The 18,967-nt window shown below is 42.6% G+C and overlaps 1 protein-coding gene across 10 annotated transcripts in view; it reads left to right on the forward strand.

Moving 5' to 3' along the window:
• TBC1D1 (TBC1 domain family member 1) overlaps positions 1-18,967 on the forward strand; it is a 93,413-nt gene that overhangs the window by 24,789 nt on the left and 49,657 nt on the right. For 2 of the 10 annotated variants that reach the window (XM_072334787.1, XM_072334788.1), the window contains exon 1: positions 3,365-3,569. The exons of the other annotated variants lie outside the window; for them this stretch is intronic. In XM_072334787.1, the coding sequence (XP_072190888.1) occupies positions 3,540-3,569 (30 nt within the window). In that variant the 5' untranslated portion in view covers positions 3,365-3,539. Of the gene's footprint in view, positions 1-3,364; positions 3,570-18,967 lie in introns of those variants that run through there. 10 annotated transcript variants of the gene reach the window in all.

Genomic DNA, 18,967 nt, shown 5'->3' on the forward strand with positions numbered 1-18,967 from the left:
TAACTTCTTTTCTATCTCTTTCCTCTGGCAAAGGAGAAAGAATCTAGCCCACTACTTGGAATGGGAGGGCATGAGACAAAGCTCCTCAAGGACATCTTAATGAATGATTAAAACTAAGTAACGAAGGATAAAAGTTGAGGATGTTTGAAACATAGGCCAGATAGCAAATATGGGTAACTACCGATAGGTTTATTGTTTTCCTATGTTTTCTCAATTGCACTTACAAAGACTTTGTGTAGATGAGACCCTAATAGGAAAAGAAGACATAAAGGGAGCTTGTATGGGGTGATTTGGGCAGAGGGGTAATTCATGAGAAGAGCTGCAGAAGCAGGTTTAAGGAAAGGGTCTCAGGGCCAAAATAAAATAAAATGGGCATGGGGTCTACCATAAAACCACCACCAAAATTAAAACAAAAGCAGCAGGAGAGGCCAGTTCTCAGGTAATTGTTTGTGACCATTAATGCAATTTATTGTGAGGCTTCATTCAGTGGGAACATACTATGAAGAGTCTTAAAAAATATTTATGGCCATTAAACCTAAAGAAAGGTAAAATCAGAGGAGGGTGAGTCAGGTGATGTTCCTTTTTTTGAGTTAGAAGGTATCGTTTCCTTCCTTCTTAATAGAACGTGTACCTCCCTTTTCTCTCCTTCTCCCCAAATGGTTTCTTTTAATGCAGACAGGAGAAATAATGAGGGTGTTTGTGTACGTGTACATTTCTGAAGGACATCTATAAAATGGAAGAATCCTTTTTTCTGACAGTGTAAGCTTTCGGTTGGGGCTTTGAAGCATTTTAATTGCTACTGTGTTTAAAAAGAGGCACAAATATCTTGCTAATTTTTTCCATCATAACATGGAACTGTACATATGCACGAGGGTTACTTTTTAAAATAAGATTGTACACTTAGATAAGGTGTCAAGTGCTACTTTCTGTTTATGCAATACAGATTTTTTCCATTTACCCAAAGTGGATTATTAGTATTTTTGGAGAGTTATTTGTACAAGCCAAATTTAAAACAGAAAAATACAGAGGTTCCCTTTTCAATTGAATATCCTGAAAGTGAATGCAGTTATTGTTCCTGCTACATTGCTTTTTTGGAAGGTGAGCAAAACAGAGACCTTTTCATTTACACAGAGGAATTTAATGCATTACAAACATTTTTGTAACTGAACATATAAAACCTAGCTGCCAACAGATGTCTGTGAGTGTACCCAATCCCTCTTCTTTCCAGGCTGGCATATACATCTCCTTTCAACCAACTAAAGCATGGAATGTCATGAAATAGCATGCCTGAAAATCATGTTAACAGCAGAAGTTGGAATTCATTCACTGTTACTTTATCTCTTAATTCAGTGCACTCAACACATGAGCACTCTTCCTTCTAGCCCTGTAGCATGTTGAAGATTTGAGTGCATATAAATTGTACATACATCACTGTAACAACTGCAGGCAGCAGGTTTAGAAGTTAAGTATTGCAAAGTGACACACTGAGGCCAGCTCTTTGAGCTGGTGGTAGTCAGGGCTAGAAGCCAAGACTACTGAGTGACATCAGCATTTAATGGAGACGCAGAGGATATGTGTGTGTATTGTTAGTTTGGAACTGTGGAAGGGTGCCAGCCAGGAAGGGGGAGCTGGAAAAGTTCCCAAGCTGGCAGGATCTCCTCAGAGGAAAGGGCAGAAATGGTCATTTAGACATAACATTGTTTGTGTTCAGCATTTTAGAAATACAGCTCTAATGCTGCCACCGCAGAACAGACACACTGTGCAGCTATAAGCAGCACATGATGCTCTTGCATTCTTCTTGCCTGAAGTAAACCTAGTTTACATACGTAAATTGTAAGTGCTTCTGGTGTTTTTGTAAGGTGCCAAGTTTAAAGCCCAGAGAAAAGATGCCCTTTTTTTCATGTATGTGCTCCATACATCATAGGCAGTAGCAGCAGGGAGAATATCTCACCTCTATCATGCCAGTAAACCTTTGAGACCACCACCAGAGTGAGTGCTGGCCACCTTTTTTAGGTAGGTCTTAATATTCTGGGTTTGTGTTCTGATTAGTTGTTTTCTAATCTGCTCACATAGCATTCCTCAGCAGTTTGGTTGGTCAGATGAGCATAGCTTTGGGCAGAGCAAGAAGCTGCATTTGGTGCTTCTTCATCTAACTATGAGCAGATGAACTGTGGTGGGAAGAAAAGTAGGATGAAGCGCTATGCCGTACTGTTTAGATTTTGCAAATCCCTATTTTGTCTCTATGAGGGGATGTAAAATAAAGGGCTTTTTGTTTGACCCAAGCAGATCATTTCCTGTGAAATCCAAGCGTTTCTTCCCCTAGTTCTGTGTCCTTCCTCCAAACTGAGGAAAATCAATTGTTTTTGTGCAGCCCTACTGCATAGAGCAGGGCTGTGTGCTCAGAGATGGGCTAGCAGAGGAGCAGCTGAGCTCAAAACCTTCCTGTCAGGGAAGTGAGTCGTGTCCACTCACTTGCTGGAGACTTTCATACTATTGAAATGCTCTGACAGCTTTCTTACTCTCAAGAGATGCCACCTGGTGTACTGTGTTTGACTTTGGAGTCCAGGTCCCAAGGAGAGCCACAAGGATGAATGGAGGGCTGGTGTACCTCTCCTATGAACAGAGATTGAGGAAGCTGGGCTTGTTCAGCTTGGAGAGGAGGAGGCTTTAGGAAAACCTTATCATGGCCTCCCAGAACTTAAAGGGGGCTACAGGAAAGCCGGAAAGGGACTATCAGAACATGTCATGACAGAACCGCTTTTAAGCTAGCAATGGGTTGATTAAAGTTAGACAGTAGGAAGACATTTTTTGCAATGCAAGTGGTGAGGTGCTGGCACAAGCAGCCCAGAGAAGCTGTGGGTGCCCCATCCATCCCTGGAGGCATTCAAGGCTGGGTTGGATGTTGTTCAGCCTTGGAGTAGGGATGGTGCCCGTGCTCACAGAGAGTGATCTTTAAGGCCCCTTCCGACCCAAACCTTTCTACAGTCCTGTGACGTTTCTGGAGGTAGGTCTATTTGTGATTGATGTGAGTTACTATTCGATAACTTAGAAAAGGTCAACCTGACTAAGAAATGTAACATTTCACAGTGGTTTCAAGTGGAAGATTTTATTTGGACTTCGATTCTGCCGTACCCTCAGAAAACGATACAGACCGCGCGCGGCGCTTTTTTATGGGAGTTGTGAATCCTGAGTGACTGCGAACTGCTCAAAAGAGCACCGGGATCACTATCGGCTCCTTCCTTCCCCAGCAGCCCGCAGCCTGCCCAGCCCGGCACGGGGAGCCCCGGCTCCCTGGAGGAGGCGGAGCGCGGTGGGGGCGGGACGTGGCCCCCGGCCCGGCCCTTCTTTCCCTTCCCTTCTTTTCCTTTCCCTTACCGGCCCGGCCTTGCCCGGCTCTTCCCGCGCCGGCGCCGCCGTGGGCAGCGCTCTGGGCGGGCGGCTTCCGACGCCGCTTTCGGAGGGCGGCTGGGGCGCATGAAGGGGAGGCGGCAGGCAGCGGGGGGAGCGGACGGAGCGCGGGGCGTCTGGCTGCCGGGAGGATGTCCCCATTGTTCAGCTGGGTGGCCAAGGTAGGCGGAGGGCACGGCCTGGCCGGGATGGGCGGCATGCGTTCCGGGGGGCTCCGGAGCGGCGGCGGAGCCCTGCTGCTGACTGGGCTCGGGGCGTGCAGAGAGGGAAAGTTGGTGAGATTCCGTAGCTGGCTCAGCGGGCTGGCAGCGCTGCGCTGCGGAGGGGAAAGCAGCGGTGAAAGCTGCAGGAAGGCGTGGTACGTGTTGGAGTCGCCTCGTGCAGGCTTTGGAATACGTGTAACTGCGCTCCTGCCGATCGGTTAAAACTTTTTGTGGGTTTTTTTGTTTGTTTTGCTTTGTTTTCACCCCCCTCCCGGTCCCCTCCTCCAGAACGTATGCACAGCCCTCAGCTAGCCTTTATTTGGCTTACTGAAGTCTGGCAGTGTATGTGAGGTGCAGGCTTTTGCTTCTGAGGCTTCAATAGTACCTTCTACGACACTTCGTGGAGCTACGCGTGGATGCAGAGCAGTAGAGGTGGCTTAAACAAATCTGGAACATAGTTTAGAGCTGATGTTTCAAAAACGTGTTTTTGTTGTTCTCTCCAAAATAGGAGTCATTTTGGATTTAAAATGATACTTATGTTATCCTTTAGTGAGACACGGCAGAAAGCACAGAGGGGATGGGGTGAGGCAGGCTCTGTGACAGACAGAGTTAGGGGTTCCTCTGGGGAATAACCTGAAAAAATAAGGCTAGATCTTGAAGTTAAACTTGTGGGTCCTTGTTGAGTCTATAGAGCCTGGGTCTGTTGGGCCAGTTGTGTATGGCTGTAATGTATGTAGCCCTCTAACACATAGCAGGTGGAATCCCTGCTTTGGGAAGGTGACAGGAGGGAGCACACTACGTCCATGTCACATCCATTTAGATCCCAGCAGGGAGGGTTTGCTCTTCTGTCTTAGAAAGGCATCTGCTTGCTTTTAGCTATGCTCAGAGAAGTGGAAATTTATCCTTTCCACTTCCCACTGTTTTTGGTTGGTTGGTTGTTTTTTTTTTTTAAGAACCTGTTTAAGTAGCTGCCAGGTGGGGTGTGCGTTAAGCAGTTCCTTCTCCTGTCATCACTTTGCCTCTGTCTCATAGTGATGTGCTACCAGAGGGAATGATGCCGTGCCAGCAGCCACGAGCACGCTGGCCTCATCTGTAGGTAGAGTGATGGGTGAATCCCACAGGACGTGGTGTGGGGCAGCCTGTGCCCTTTGCTTGCTGTGAGCTTGTCAGGAGCACAAAGCCACTAGTCAGCAAACAGCAGGCTGGGGGGGCACAGGGCAGAGTCCGTGGTGTGCAGACTTGGCCAAACTTCTGTTGGGGGAAATGGGCTCCTGCAGGAATGCACTCTTGATTTTGTTCTCACAAGTGTTTACCGAGGTTTCAAAACCAGCTATTGCACTGCTGTTTCCTTGCAAGTGGTTAGTGTTGTTCTTTGAATGGCAGCTAATCATCAGGGCTAATTTGGGAGGGAATACTAGGCAGAGTATTGAGAAAATATAAAATGAGGATTGTGAGCAGAGAAAGCTATTCTGCCTGCCAACATATGAGCAGTAAAACTGTAGGAAGCGCTGCTGGATGCTCCTAGCACAACTGCAGGCTGTGCCGGGGCTTGGAAGATGGTGGCCCCTTTCAGAACAGGGAGACACTGCAGGGTGTGGGGGAGACGGCCCCATGGAAACAAAGCTGGGCACTGAAAGTATTCCCCACCCAGGAACAAAGTGCTGAGGCTTCAATAGTACCTTCTGCATGCAGGTTCCCTGGCCTGGAGGTACTTATAGGTGAAGTAATGTACCCCCACATACTGTAAAATCAGTCCTTAGTGCTTGTATAAGCATTACCTTTTAATGTGTCTTCATTGCCACTTTTATGCGCTGTGTTACCCATTAGTCTCCTGTCTATGCACAGGCTCCTTAGGGTGAGCTGTGTTGTGCTGCAGGCCCAGTCCTGGGGCGTGCTGGAGGAGAAGCTCTGCCCAAGTCTGTGTTGGTTGGTGCTGCCCACCGTGGTGGGTAACGACCTTTGAAGTAGTGACTTATTTTAGTCTGCTAAAATTAGCTAAATAAAAAAGGAACAGTTATACCTGTTTTTCCTGCATAGTTCTTTAAAATCAGACAATTGACTTCAGGGAAATCCTTGACTAAGTTCCTAACAATGCAGCTTATTCAAAGCGCAGTCTGACTCTGGTCAGCTGTAGACAGACAGCACAGACACTTTCATAAAGGTCCTTCGATCTTCAGTTCACTGCATTAACTGTTACATCGAAACTTTCATTCTGCAAATAATACATGGAAATGCAGTTTTTTAACAAGATACGGTGTACTTGCATGCCATCAATTCACCAGTGGGAGAGAACAGTATAGCAAGGGTTGCTAAGAGCACTTCTTCCCATGATATTTAGTAGAGCTTTACTTTAAGTATAATGAAGCCCACCAACTTTAGTCCTAGCTATGATTCTGACTTCATTTTATAATGTAAGATTCTATTCAGAAGCAGCCTTGCAGAAGCCATAGATAAGAATTGACCACTGAATAAATAGAAAGTAAGAAGCAGTTCTTAGCCTAAGTTGTATAGATGGACAGTTTGAGTAAGTGCATGCTCAGAATCTCAGCTACTTCAGCCATTTCTACATAGCGTGTCTTTCTAATTACAGAAGAAAAGTACCATATACAGTCTAAAAGTTGTGCTTAGCTTCAGCTAATTTTGTCTACAGCACTATAAGCTAACAAGGTAAAGTAAAGCAAAGTAATGTAAAAGCAAGGTTATGTCATCTAGATTAAGGCTTGTTTTGTGATGATGGTTGTGTGGTGAATGGATCAGCCCTGGCCAGCTGTCTGTAGCTCTGTTCTTCCCATGCTCCAGGACAGCGATTTTCCACTCATCCTAGGAGGGAGCTGGGCTCAGCAGGGCTTCTCATTGCTGCCCCAGGCACCCTGAGAGCGGGACCCCAGCACCAGCAAAAAGCCTGCGGGTGCTGCAGGATGAATGGCTAATCTTGGAGCTCAGGCTGAGAACCTGATCATTTAAGCGTTACTGGAGTACTGATGGTAGATGTCAATTGTTTTTATTGCATTTCCTAATATAATTCAGTGTGCTTTGTTAGAAGTGATCTTGTTGATGTTTTGCCATTCTTGTTATTACTTTTCTGAATGAGTGCCTAATAGGCCTCTAGTGAAGAGTGCATGGGAGTGACAGTTTACTGCATAGCATAGGTCAGAAACTGCAAATGCAATTAATTTGCCTCTGGAAGAAGATGAGAGGCTGAAAATGAGGAAGATCAAGAGATCCCTCCCTCTCCTTTTCCTCTCTGTTCTGAAAGGCCTATTTTGTCTTTTTTTCCTGCTCTGTTTCAGGGTATATCATACTCTCTTAGGAGGGTGTTTTGTTTAAGTGTACTGATTTGGCCTTTCATTCCCACAGCTTCCAACGTAGCTGAACACCTGTGGGTTTCTTTTTATCCCTTAGTGAATGACTTGCTTTTTAGCCAAGATTTGTTCTCTCAAGGAGCCCTCTTCACTGTTCGTTTTGACGCTGTCTGCAGCTTCATAAGCTTTGAAGTTTATTAAGCCTGCCTTAGTTTTAAACCCATCTTACTTCTAAGATGATAAGATATTTAGAGAAGTGAATTAATGATGGTGGTATCTTGTGGTGTACAGCCCTCCTTCAAGGCTGGTTCATTTACCCCTGTTGCCTTGTTTCTAAATGTATTTGAATACTTGGATACTGCATCAAGAATCAGAAAAATAAGTGAGAATCAGTGTCAGGGATCAGGACTGAGTGGGTGGGAAGGCTTAAGTGCTGTGCTTCCTCTTGTAGAAGGAATCTCAGAGCTTTGAACACGGGGGGCTGAGCTGGAAGGATGAGACCTCACTTGTCTCCCAGGCCGGATGCCTGCAGTGCGGGAAGCTTCAGATTCCTACAGGAGGCAGATGTCAGTGCCGGGTTCACACCGTGCCCCGCCAGAGAATGGCAGCTTGCTTCTGCTTATATTTCTCCCCATCAGCTTTCGTTTTGGGGTAAAACAATCGTCCCCAGCTGACGGCACTCAGATAAGTGCAGATCGCCGCCAGTTTCACACACCCGCTGCTCTCTGTATGCCAGTCACTCCTCATCGGCCCTGCGGGGGCCTGGCAGTGACTGTGGAATGTGCGCTCAGCGTTTGCAATGAAGTTGGTCCCGCGGTGGAGCAGCTCTTACTCAGCAGATACCTTCTCTTCAGAGCTGCTTCACTTTTATTCTCCCGCCTGCTTTTTCCTTTCTGAATACACAGCCTGGTTACACTCCCTTTGCTCACATGTCCCCATGGGACAAGCGCAAGATGCAAGCAGGCTCACGCAGCCCTTATGTGGCTGTACAGATGTGTATGGCAGTGTCCTCTGTGTCTGCAAGGTGCATTAAGGCTGCTTAGCGAGGTGTAGGTTTTCCATACTGAAATTCCTGGTCATGCAGATTTCTGCTGACAGAGGCCTTTCTATTGAATTGTTTATGTTTTTCTGAATTAATTTCTTATGAGTATCCACTTTCAGGTTCATTGTGGACTTTCAGATTTAATAAGGCAGATGAGGTAGCTGATCTTGCTGCTTAATACAGGTCCTGTCCTCTGCAATTCAAAACAAAACATTTAGTCTCCAGCTGAAAACTGCTTGCTTCCCCTCACTAAAAGGCTCTCTGAGAATCAGGGCCATTAACCGTCCTCACATGGTAAATGTGTTCTGTGCCAAAGTGTAGCAAAAACACCAGGAGATCCTGCAGGATCAGGGAAGGTTCCCGATCCCATTAGGGGCAGACAGTGCAACTAAGTTCTGATTTTTTCATTGTATGTATGTGTGGTATGTCAGCTTAACTTTGATTTACGTACGATGATCTAAAGTACTGCTTGAAATCGTAGTCTGCTTTTTGGAAGGCTAATATGATGTGCGCTAGAGATGTTTCTGAGGAAATGAACACAGCAGTTTGACTCTGGCTTCCCCATATAGAAATAGCCATGAGAGAAAGGTTGGGCAAAACACTGCTTTGAAGAAGCCAGCTCACAGAGCTGCAAGATGATTCCAGTTTGTCATTTCCACCATCGTGTGACTTTAGAAGCAGTGGTATTTGAGAAGCCTCTCCTTTAAGGGGATGTTGGTACCTTTTTTTGCCCTGTGCCAGCCAATAAATGCTTATGATATTTGAGTCAAATGATGAGAAACATTTCCTAAAGTTGAAGGAGATGAGGTTTTATGTATGCTATGGAGGCTGACTAGAGGCTAAGCAAGTAAATCTTCAATAGGAACACTGTTAATTGACTTACAGCTTGCATATAAGTACTTTCTTTTCTTTAATGAGAAACCTTTATGGTCTATCTGTTTAAGCTGATGGAAGATGGGGCTTAAGTAATGGAAGAGGGGGTAAAAAAAATCTGTGCCTCTGTATTGTTTGATTTTTGGTTTTCTTTTTTTGTGTAAAGATACACGTGAAGAATGTAAAGAACATCTCAAGAGATGTGATCAAGGAGGAGCTTTCTTCCTATTTGCATGGAGGACAGGCATTTGATGAGGAATGGAGGGGAAAACCAGATGGAACTTGGGGAGCTGAGGCAAGGAAAAATGTAACCCCTGAATCTTGCTTTCATCATTGAGTTATTTGTACCGAGTTGCATCTGAATTGGATTTGGATTTGGTTAGATTTACAGTAACAAATTCTGAGATGAATCGGTGCTTAAATACATGAGAATCTCAGGCCTAAGGAGGTTGTCCAGACTTTCTGGGGGTGTTAGACTTCTGTCTGTCACTAAAAGGAACACTGTGAAGAGAAGAAGGCTTTGGACTTTTTCTTTGTGCCTTTACAACATCATCAGAAAAGTGTTGGTTTTTATTTCATTTTTTTCCAGGGGGAATCTTTGATATGCAGTAACCAAACAGGATTTTCAGGTACAGATAGCCAGTGAAATTGCAGGGCTGAGGGGAGAGCAGACTGTGTGCAGTTACACAGGCACAGTGTCAGCTACTGAAAATGGCAGCGCTGAGCTGAGCAGCCTCTTGAATTTTCAAGCAAACATTTTTATTTTTTTTTTAGTTTTTGTGTTTATTTCAAGGAGCTCTGTAACTAAAAGTCCTGTTTTTATTAGTTTACGGGACCATTGCTTTGCTACTATAGTACCAGTGAGGTGAGCTCCCTGAAATGCTGACATGGCAATGTAGATGGTTAGCGCTCTATAAATGTTTAATGCTGATTTTGTTTCTTTGGACCTTTTTATAGCTTCCAATCTCCCCAAAAGCAAACCATGGAAAAGGAGATCTATTAGAAGTATTTTGATATCTTAGACAGTGATGTGTGAGATATTTGTCCTTAGAACTCTATTGGTAGTTACCCAGAGCAAACACAGAAGAGCCCATTCCACTTGTGTATTAGGTGTGGCTGAAATAGCAGCAGTCCCTACAGCTGACATCATTCTTTGAGTCAAAGAAAGCAACACGTGCAATGAGTCTTTCCTTGAAAACTTTTCTTCCTTTCCTTCCTGCTCTCCTTCAGCCAGGTTCTTAGCATGACCCATAGGGAATCATCCTTGTGTCTCCCTCCAGCTTTTTGTGGGGACTTCGTTAAGTCAGTGACATCTGTTTTAGAAATGTGGAATGCTTACCACTCACTTCTGTGTTTCCTTGGTGAGTAAGTGTTTAAGTATAGAATACTTTGGAAACACTGTGAAGGTCAGAATTCAGTCACTGTGAAAGGGGTGTAGCTGTGTGAATTATCCAGCTTAGCTAAGTTCAGCATTTGGTAGTATCCATTTGGTAGTTACCATTCCACTTTCTAAAGGAACCCAGAAGAAGGAGGGGGGCTTTGGGGAGGGGTTGGGGGGATGAATAAATAAATAAAAGGAAAATTTACTTCTGGAAGAAACTGGGTAGGTTTAGAATAGCAATCTTGTAGCATCAAACACAGAACAGCAAGAGGGACCAGTTCCATAATCCAGAAGCACTGCTAAAATCTATCTTCTTGTTCTTAGGTATTTCTAGGGTGACACTGTGGCTTGTCCTTGGGATGGCTGTCAGGAATGAGCCTTTAGCTCCATTCGTCCTGGGGACACCTTTTATCGATGTTTTGACAACTTTTGTCCATGTAGGGCTGAATGTGCAGCTTTATCTAAAAAGAGCAGTGACATCTGTGTTTTGCTGTGGGTCATGCAAATTCACTTTTGACTGTCCGTGCTTGGCTGCCTTGTAGCAGTTAAAAGAGTGAGAGGAAAGCCAGGGCAGTTGCCAGCGTTTAAATGAACAAATGAGGTCCAATCAATCAGCAATGAGATCCAATCAATCAGCAAAAGCCCAGGCAGGTGCTGTTGGGTGTGATGCCGTGCTGTGTGGGGTGTTCTTCCAGACTTAGGGTGATGGTCTGTAGCTTAACTCTGCGGTTGATGCATTTCTACAACCCATGATGGCATTTGCGTTGAAATGCTGTCTTGCAGGCAGCCTGTAATTAGGCAGCACGTTTTCCACGGTGGTCATTTTCCTCTGAATACCTCATTAATTATCTTCTTTGGATATCTGTAGATATCTAGTATCTTGTGTTTTGGTTTTTTTTAACTTGGCATAGTAGGTTTTACACTGTAACTTTTAGAGATGCCTTCTGTAAGGGTTTGTGGAAGAACTGCTCTACAAAGATGCTTTTCCAAACTCTTTTCTTGCAAGGCTTTTGTCAGATCTGGATGTGAGAAGGAGCTTAAAAAAAATTTGAACTTTCACCTATTTTAAAACGTATGGCCATCCTAAGAACTTACCAAGAGAGAAGAAGCATACTCTTAATGTATTTATTATCAACAGGAATTGGAAGCACTTGCTTTTTAGGACAACGATTGCATGATTCTTTGGAGGAAAAATTAGCAAATTCCCCTAATGTGATCTGGCTATATCTTAATGGAGAGGATCTTGAGTAAATAGCTTTCTGTTCATGTTGCTGCCTATTAACGTTGCATCAGTATCTTTCCACAAATGCAGAAAGTCTTTAGGAAAGCACTGCATTGTGGAGTCTTCTTGATAACGATTAGAAACTATTTCCAGGGGACTTGGAACCATGACCTGTCCTACTATAGCTAAATTTCTTCACAAAAGGCTGAGCTGTTTTCATTAAATTTGTATAATAAATGTTTTAGTTTGAATAGCCCAAAATAAATAGTGCTAAGTCAGTACGCTTTCTATGTGTTGGTTGTTTCATAAGTCAAAGTAGAGACTAGTTCTGTAGCTTGTTAAGAATTTTCCTGTATGTTCCCAGTATATTAAGGGTCTTGTTAGGTTTTGAGGGTTATTCAGGTATATTTTTATACTGGTTTTCCTCCCTTTCCATTCTGTTGCATTAGGAATGCCTGCTCAAAATTACATTACATTACATTAGCATGAACTGTATTAAACTTCAACCTTTGTTAGGTCTGTAAATTACATGGCTGTTATGAAGAAGACCGTTTGTATAGGAAACAAAGGCTGGCAAACACCTGATTTCAGTTTTAATTTTCAAATGAAGTAAATTTGTAACAAATATGCTATTTGTGATGATTTACAATGTACTTTAGAAAAAAACAAAACAAAACAAAAGCACAACCAACAGCTAGTAAAAACCATATATATGGATTTCCCAGAGCTACATAGCTAACAAGTTTTAATAATGTTTGTTGCTCACAGTAACCTGTCACATGAGAAGGTGACTTAAATTCTAACTACTTTTCTGAAGTGGAAATTGGATTGTTTTCAAGGCGTTCTCCCCTGTGAAGGGGATGTCCGTGGGAAGATTAACTGTTGCTTTCCAGTCTTGCTCATATGTGAGTTGACCTGAGGCAGCTGCAATCTGTTATTACACAACAAAGCAGCAAATCCACATTTCTCCAAGAGCATATTGGTTTGCTTGCAATTTGTACCAGTTCAGCAGAATGCTGAAAGAAGCTAATTGCCTTCTGCACTCTGGTTCCCTTGGGGCCTCTATAAACTTACTGTTTGAAAAAAGGTTCTTCCCATGAAAAACATCACATTCTACCCCAAACAGTCCTAGGGAGGAGGACTGTGGGGCTTTCTCATCCCTCAGGACACTTGACTGTGTTGGCAGAGTAAGAGAGATGCTGTTTAACTCTGTTGCAAGTAGAGCAACACAGATTAACTTGCACATTGCACCAGTCAGTTTGTTCATAGCGTTTCCTTCTCCTTCCCCAATGAAAACTTCCAAATAAAACTCTGGAGGAGGGGAACTTCTGATACTCATTTGAATCAGCTGCCTAAGAGGCCTGTATTAGAAATAACTTCAGTTGGAATGAGGATCTATGACAACTCAAGTTTTTTTCCCTTCTTGTTTGGAGTTTGGATATTGTTAAAAGAGACAGGACAATTTGAGGCTTATTATTGTTTGAAATTTGCCCTAGTTTGCCAGTTGTACCTACTTTGTTAACGGCAATAAAAGCTTGAGAGCCAATGAAACGGAGATAACCTGATTTCTGTTGTACTATTGGAATTTAACCTGATGGTTTTCTTTCTCCCCCCAAAATGTCCTCAGTAACTCATTTCCTGTTTTAAACTCTGTTGTTTTTCACATTTCAGTTAAAAAAATAAAAAGTAAAAAACCTGCCCTGAAAACTTTCAAGTGTCATCACCGACTCTTTCCATTTATAACCATCTAAGAATAGGATTCCTCCTGTTAGCCATCCTGAGCCTCCAGCTCTGCCTTAGGCCTTTCTCAACCCTGTAAGAGAGCTGCTTCCACTACCAAAAATAATGAGATTTAATGTCTGTTTATAATGAATGAGCACAGGTGTTTCTAGCTATTGCTTTACAACTGTTATTGCCTCCATGCTAAGTAGTCACTTTGTAAAATGTGGGCCAGGAATCCTTCAGGTATGACCAGTAGTCACTGTTACATCTTCAATTGTCATTTCATTTGTAAAATTGTATGGTAAGAAAACTTTGAAACAAATGATGGGGAAGGTAATGCTGTGGGTATGTTAACCTGTTACTTGAAATACCTGTTGACTTGCTTTATTGTTGTTTGGAAGTTATGGTAGTGAGTGGAGGGGCTGACAAAGCTATACAAGATGGCAAGGAATGGTTTGCATTGCAAGCAGAGAAAGGGGCTGGGGAAGAATGAATTGCTACCATGTAATAAGCTTTCCACATATGGAATAAAGTGTGCTAATAGGCTTCCCAAAAGCAGATTTTGTAGGAGTACCTCTCTCAGAGCCACTGAGGTGTCCCTGCGTTCATTGCTGCTCTAAATCCCTACGGAGGCGTTCCATTAACTGCAGTTTATTTTTGATTATTCTGTTTTATGGAGAGGAGTAAAAGGCAATCAGCAATCTAGGATGTGGTGGAGTCATTGTCCCTGGAGGCGTTCAAGAAATGTTTGGATGTTGTGCTGATGGTTTGGTGGGAAATATTGGTGATAGATAGACGGTTGGATTGGCTGATCTTGAAGATCTTTTCCAACCCTGGTGATTCTATGGTTTTATTTGTGGAAACTTTGCCAGATTTTGTGGTCTTTTGGAGTTTAAGGAAGGTATGTCTTCAGAGCTGTTAAAAAACAAAATTGACTTTCAAATGTGTCAGCAAAATGATGCATCTCTCAGGGAGGAAACACCACCACTAAATACACTGGTCCAGGTTTGCTAGAACATTGAGTACAGTTATGTTCTATTTCTGCACTTGTTTACAATAATCTATAAAAGCTTTCTGCAGATCCTGTTTTTTAGAAAGGAATTTTGTGTGTTGTGTGTGTCTATTTAAATTGAGTGGAATGTTCTCCAAATGGTCTTACTATGCAAAAGTGTAACTATTTCCATTAGTCTAAGGAGCTACAGAGAGGCTTCTCAAGATGAGATTTGTCTGTGATAAAGCAAATGTGGTAGTGTAGAGTCAGCATGCCATGCATGGTCCATCTGTCTGCTATAGCTGGCAATTTATAGACCTGTAGGAAGTATTGTCACACTTCTGACTTGTATAACAAAGTCATGTTAACTGTAAGGGCCATGGGCTGTGTGGAGCTCCACTTTTGGTTGAGGCTGTGTCACTAACTTCCAAGTGTGCTAGTATCACTCAGCCACCAGTCTCCAGGTCAAAAGGATCTAGGTTTAAGCAGATGACTCTTTTCTGCCCCATACAGAACATTTTTAGTGCATTCTTCTTCATCAGCTTCCTGCATACATCCTGGAAAAACTTGAGTCAGCCCCAGCGCTCTGATTTATCCCATTCCCTGTGTAATGCCCATTCAAATACTAACAAAGCAAACCATACCTACAGGTAGATAGGAAGCACGGTAACTTTTCTGTTCATAGGTCTGGGATGATATTCAGCTGCTGAGATTTCCCTTATGGAAGTAGAGAAGCTATTACCGTCATGCTTTACAGGCTGGTGTCACAGCCCTTCCCCGCCCATATCCCTGCTGTGTAGTTAGCCTGACAGTTTGCTCTTGGTGCTGCCCCTTTCAATCTTGTGAGCGTGCTTCATTTTGCTCTCCTTGTGAAAAACTACCCACAAGTTCTCTGGTTATGTGAGATACCTCATGTGTATTGGGTACTATAAAGAGAAATGATGCTACCCATTATTGATCATTGTTATGCTGCTTCCCTTCTGCTTTGAACCCATGCAGTTAAAGTTGACTTCTGCTGGTGGTAGGTACAGAACTGTGAGACAGAGTAATATACACAGCTGGTAAAGTTGCTGAAAGAAGCAAGTTAGTTGTTAATGAGATGAGTAGAGTGCGTACAGTGGTAAAATTTTGGGTCAAACACTTTGAGACATGAAATCGTAGAGCAAAGGTGATTCCACGCACCCACAGATTTGAAGTGCTTGGCACAAGTGCTGCTTTGATGGGAACCACAGTGTGTTTACGTACATAAAAATAAAGTGGTGGAAGCTTGGAAGGCATTGTCGTCATCCAGGGCATAGAGGAACTGTAAACTTTCTGCCTCCCTTTCTGTATTAAATCTTAGTGGGAGGCATAAATGTCAACAAAGAGTAGGAGAAAGCTGGTAATTAAAGTAGTCCGAAGAACTGAACATTTGGAAGATAAGAGTTGAAGTTAGTGACTGGAGAAAATCATTGAGGTCAAGGGGGCTGTAGAGCAGATTCCAAGCAGTCTAATAAAATGCCATGAAGTCACTTAAGATAAGACCTGAAATAAAAGGTCTTTCACTAAAATGAAAATGAACTTGAAAAGTTTATCTTATCTACCTTTAGCTTCTGTTGAAATGTAAGGAAATTCTATTGTTTTGAATACATCTTTTTAAAGTTTTAGTAGGAGATTAAAGACTGTAGTTGTTCTATGTGTTTAACCAGATAATGAGCTAAATACTAGTAGGCAAGATTTGTCACAGAGGAAATCCTGGCTGATGATGCCATGACTTGTGGAAGCAGTAGGTTTCTCCTTGGGACCAGGAGCCCATGGGATTGGGTAATAGCACCTTCAGAAGTTGCTTCCATATTAAGTTATTCTATGATTCTATAAGAAATAACTCTGCAGCCTCGCAACGTTTTTTTAATCAGTGAAATCTATAAATTAACACACTTCAGATCTATAAAAGGATGAGATTCACATCCACTGAGTGGGGGAAAAAAAAAAAACAACAGTTCAAAAAAAAGGTCATTGACCACTATTGGTGATTTAGGAAGTGCTCTGTTTAAAGTATGCTGAAAGCAAACCTATTGCTTTTCAGACAATACCAGATTCCTAAAATAAAAGATTTCTTGCAGTCTTTTTAAAAATGTAAATAAAAATATGAAATAGCAGAGTATTTTTATATATTGTGCGTGATTTCCCTTTCTCACATTTTGCTACTTTATAAAGTATTCCCTGATACCACTAGGTAGGTTCTCCAAAAATATTTTGCCATGGACTGTATTCTTTCTCATAATAAAATAGAGAAGATATGATATTAACAGTAAACAATGAGTCAGACTTCTTGGTATATTTTATTGAACTTACTATGGACAGAAAAGAAAGCAGGTAAATATCCTTAAAATATTTTAGATAATGTGTCCTCTATGCTTGAGTAGGCAGGCAAAATTTGCTTGAGCAAAATATTTATGTCGTTCGAGAGCTTTGTGCAGTGTTGTTAAAGCTCTATTTCAGCCACTGGTGAGGTATCTTCAGAGGTTCAGCTCAAGATATTATCCTAGTTCTTTTCAGTCTGCATGAATTTCTATTGTGTAGTGTATAAAGTCACTTCCTGACAACGCAGGTCTTTAGTAATTTGTACAAAACCTCTTTGTCCCTTGATGTTAAGCCTGTACTTGAGCCCTTCACTGACCAGAAGCATTTATAAGGGACCAATACCTCTGCAGTTACAAAGACTTCGGTGCATCCAAGATCATCCCAACTTTTTTTTTCCCCCCTCGCCCCCCACCTAGTCCTGGCCAGCTGGTATGTTATGGTTCCTCTGCTGTGGCATGCTTTGATTTTATGCCTACTGTGTACTAAAGAAAGAGGGACTCTTTTCTTAGTCCAGTCTTTTTTTTACTTAAAGGCAGCCATTGCATTCACCTGTGCATGCTTACAGATGATTGTCTTTTCTCATGCTTTGGTGTGTGGCATAGGAGCTGACCAACACACAAATCGGCATCAGGAAGTTGTAGATATAGCTTGTGTTTTGCATGATTACCCAAGAATCAAATCACAGGAGCACCCAATGTTTGAGTTCTGTGCTTTGCTTCTGAAAACTAAACATTCTGATCATAGCAGAAATAACTTTTAAAAAGAAAATAATTATAGTCTCAGCAGTCATTGTTAGTTTTAGAGGTAAGAGAAACTCCGCTTTTGGTTCAGTTTCAGCTGTACTTTCAGTTCATCAGTCCTATTTGGCTCCTGAGAAGATCTGTTTGGTAAAGTTTCAGCGTGGCTTATGTTGTTGTTCTGTGCTTATTTTTGTGGTTTTAGGGAAGTAATTTTAGGTAGTCATGAATAATTTTTAGGAAATAATTTTAGGTAACCAGAAGTTGTTTTGCTGATTACAGAAATAATCTTTACCACTAATTATATATTTATACTGAGAAACAAGTCAGAAAACACTTAAGAATAGAATTATTCTAGAAGACAGAATTTATGCTGAAGAAGGAAATCATACATGTCAGCAACAGACTTCTGCCACAGATGAGTAAACATGATTAGTCGTGTGTCTGTAGAGATAGTGGTATCCAACCCCCCAGGCTGAGATGGGAAGGGCCTGTTTTCTGGAGGGCATCTTGCTGGGCCTCCTGGTCACAATAGGGTCAGTTGGAGCAGGTTACTCAGGGCAGTGTGCTGTCAGGCATTGAGTATCTCAGTGGTTGGGGACTGTGATCTCTCTGGGCAACTTGTGCTGATGTGTGGCCACCCTTCAAGTCAAAAAGATTTTTTCTTATGTTCAGGTGGAATTTCCTGTATTTCAGCTTGTGTGCATTGCCTCTTTTCTTTTCACTGGGTACCATGAGAAGAGGTAACTTTTCTTGGAAGGGCTAATTCTTGAAAATCAACCAGCAATCCTAGATTCCACTTCCTTCCACTGCAGTATCCCATGGAATTCTTCCAGTCAGAGCCATGAGCTGGCCCAGGTCTGCTCTCCTGGAGTACAGGGTTGTAGAACCACAGACTCATCTAGGTTGGAAACGACCTTCAAGATCAGCAAGTCCAATCTTACCTGTCTTGCCACTACACCGTGTCCTTCATTTGCCCATCTCTTGAATACCTTCAGAACTTGGGATACCACCACTTCTCTGGGTAGCCCGTTCCTAGGCTTGACCATTCTATGAAGAAATTCTTACTAACTTCCAATCTAGATCTTTCTGGTGCAATTTAAGACCATTTCCTTGTGTCCTGTCGCTTAGGATCATGGAATCACCAACGCTGGAAAGGGCCTCCAAGATCATGTGATCATGTCTGCCCTGTTCCCTCATCTCACAGGCCTTAAGTTCATCATTTCATGGTCAATGCAGTGAAGACTGTTCCTGAACTCCGCCTCCTCTTGAACTGCCCAGTGATGTGATTTTTAATCTGGAAAAAATTCATCTGTGATAGATAAACATTTGCCAGGATAGAGCCTTGTGGTTTATTTTAAGAATTAAAAATAGATGCATTTAATTTACACATCACAGATTTATTCTGTTCCCATTTTAAAATACATCTACTTACTCTCCATGTACTCAGCATCCAGGTCTGTTTGCTGAGGGAGGCAGGGTCAGAGAAGCACAAAACTTGTTCGTTCTTCATTTCCAGATAACTGCATGAAAGGCCTGGAATTGTACAGGAGGGTGAAAAGAGCACAGGCTTTGGTAAAACCAAGAGCAGTTCCAGGAAAAAAAAAAAGTTTTGTTCTTATTCACCATAGCATCTTGTCCTCATTAATGAAAAGAGATGAACATCTAACGTACGCAAGTGTCACATGAACTGGAGGTGGTGACTTGCTGCTTCTGTTATGGCAATGTTGCACTGATTGCCTA

The sequence above is a fragment of the Excalfactoria chinensis genome, chromosome 4, assembly GCF_039878825.1.
Source record: "Excalfactoria chinensis isolate bCotChi1 chromosome 4, bCotChi1.hap2, whole genome shotgun sequence".
NCBI classification, from domain to species: domain Eukaryota; kingdom Metazoa; phylum Chordata; class Aves; order Galliformes; family Phasianidae; genus Excalfactoria; species Excalfactoria chinensis.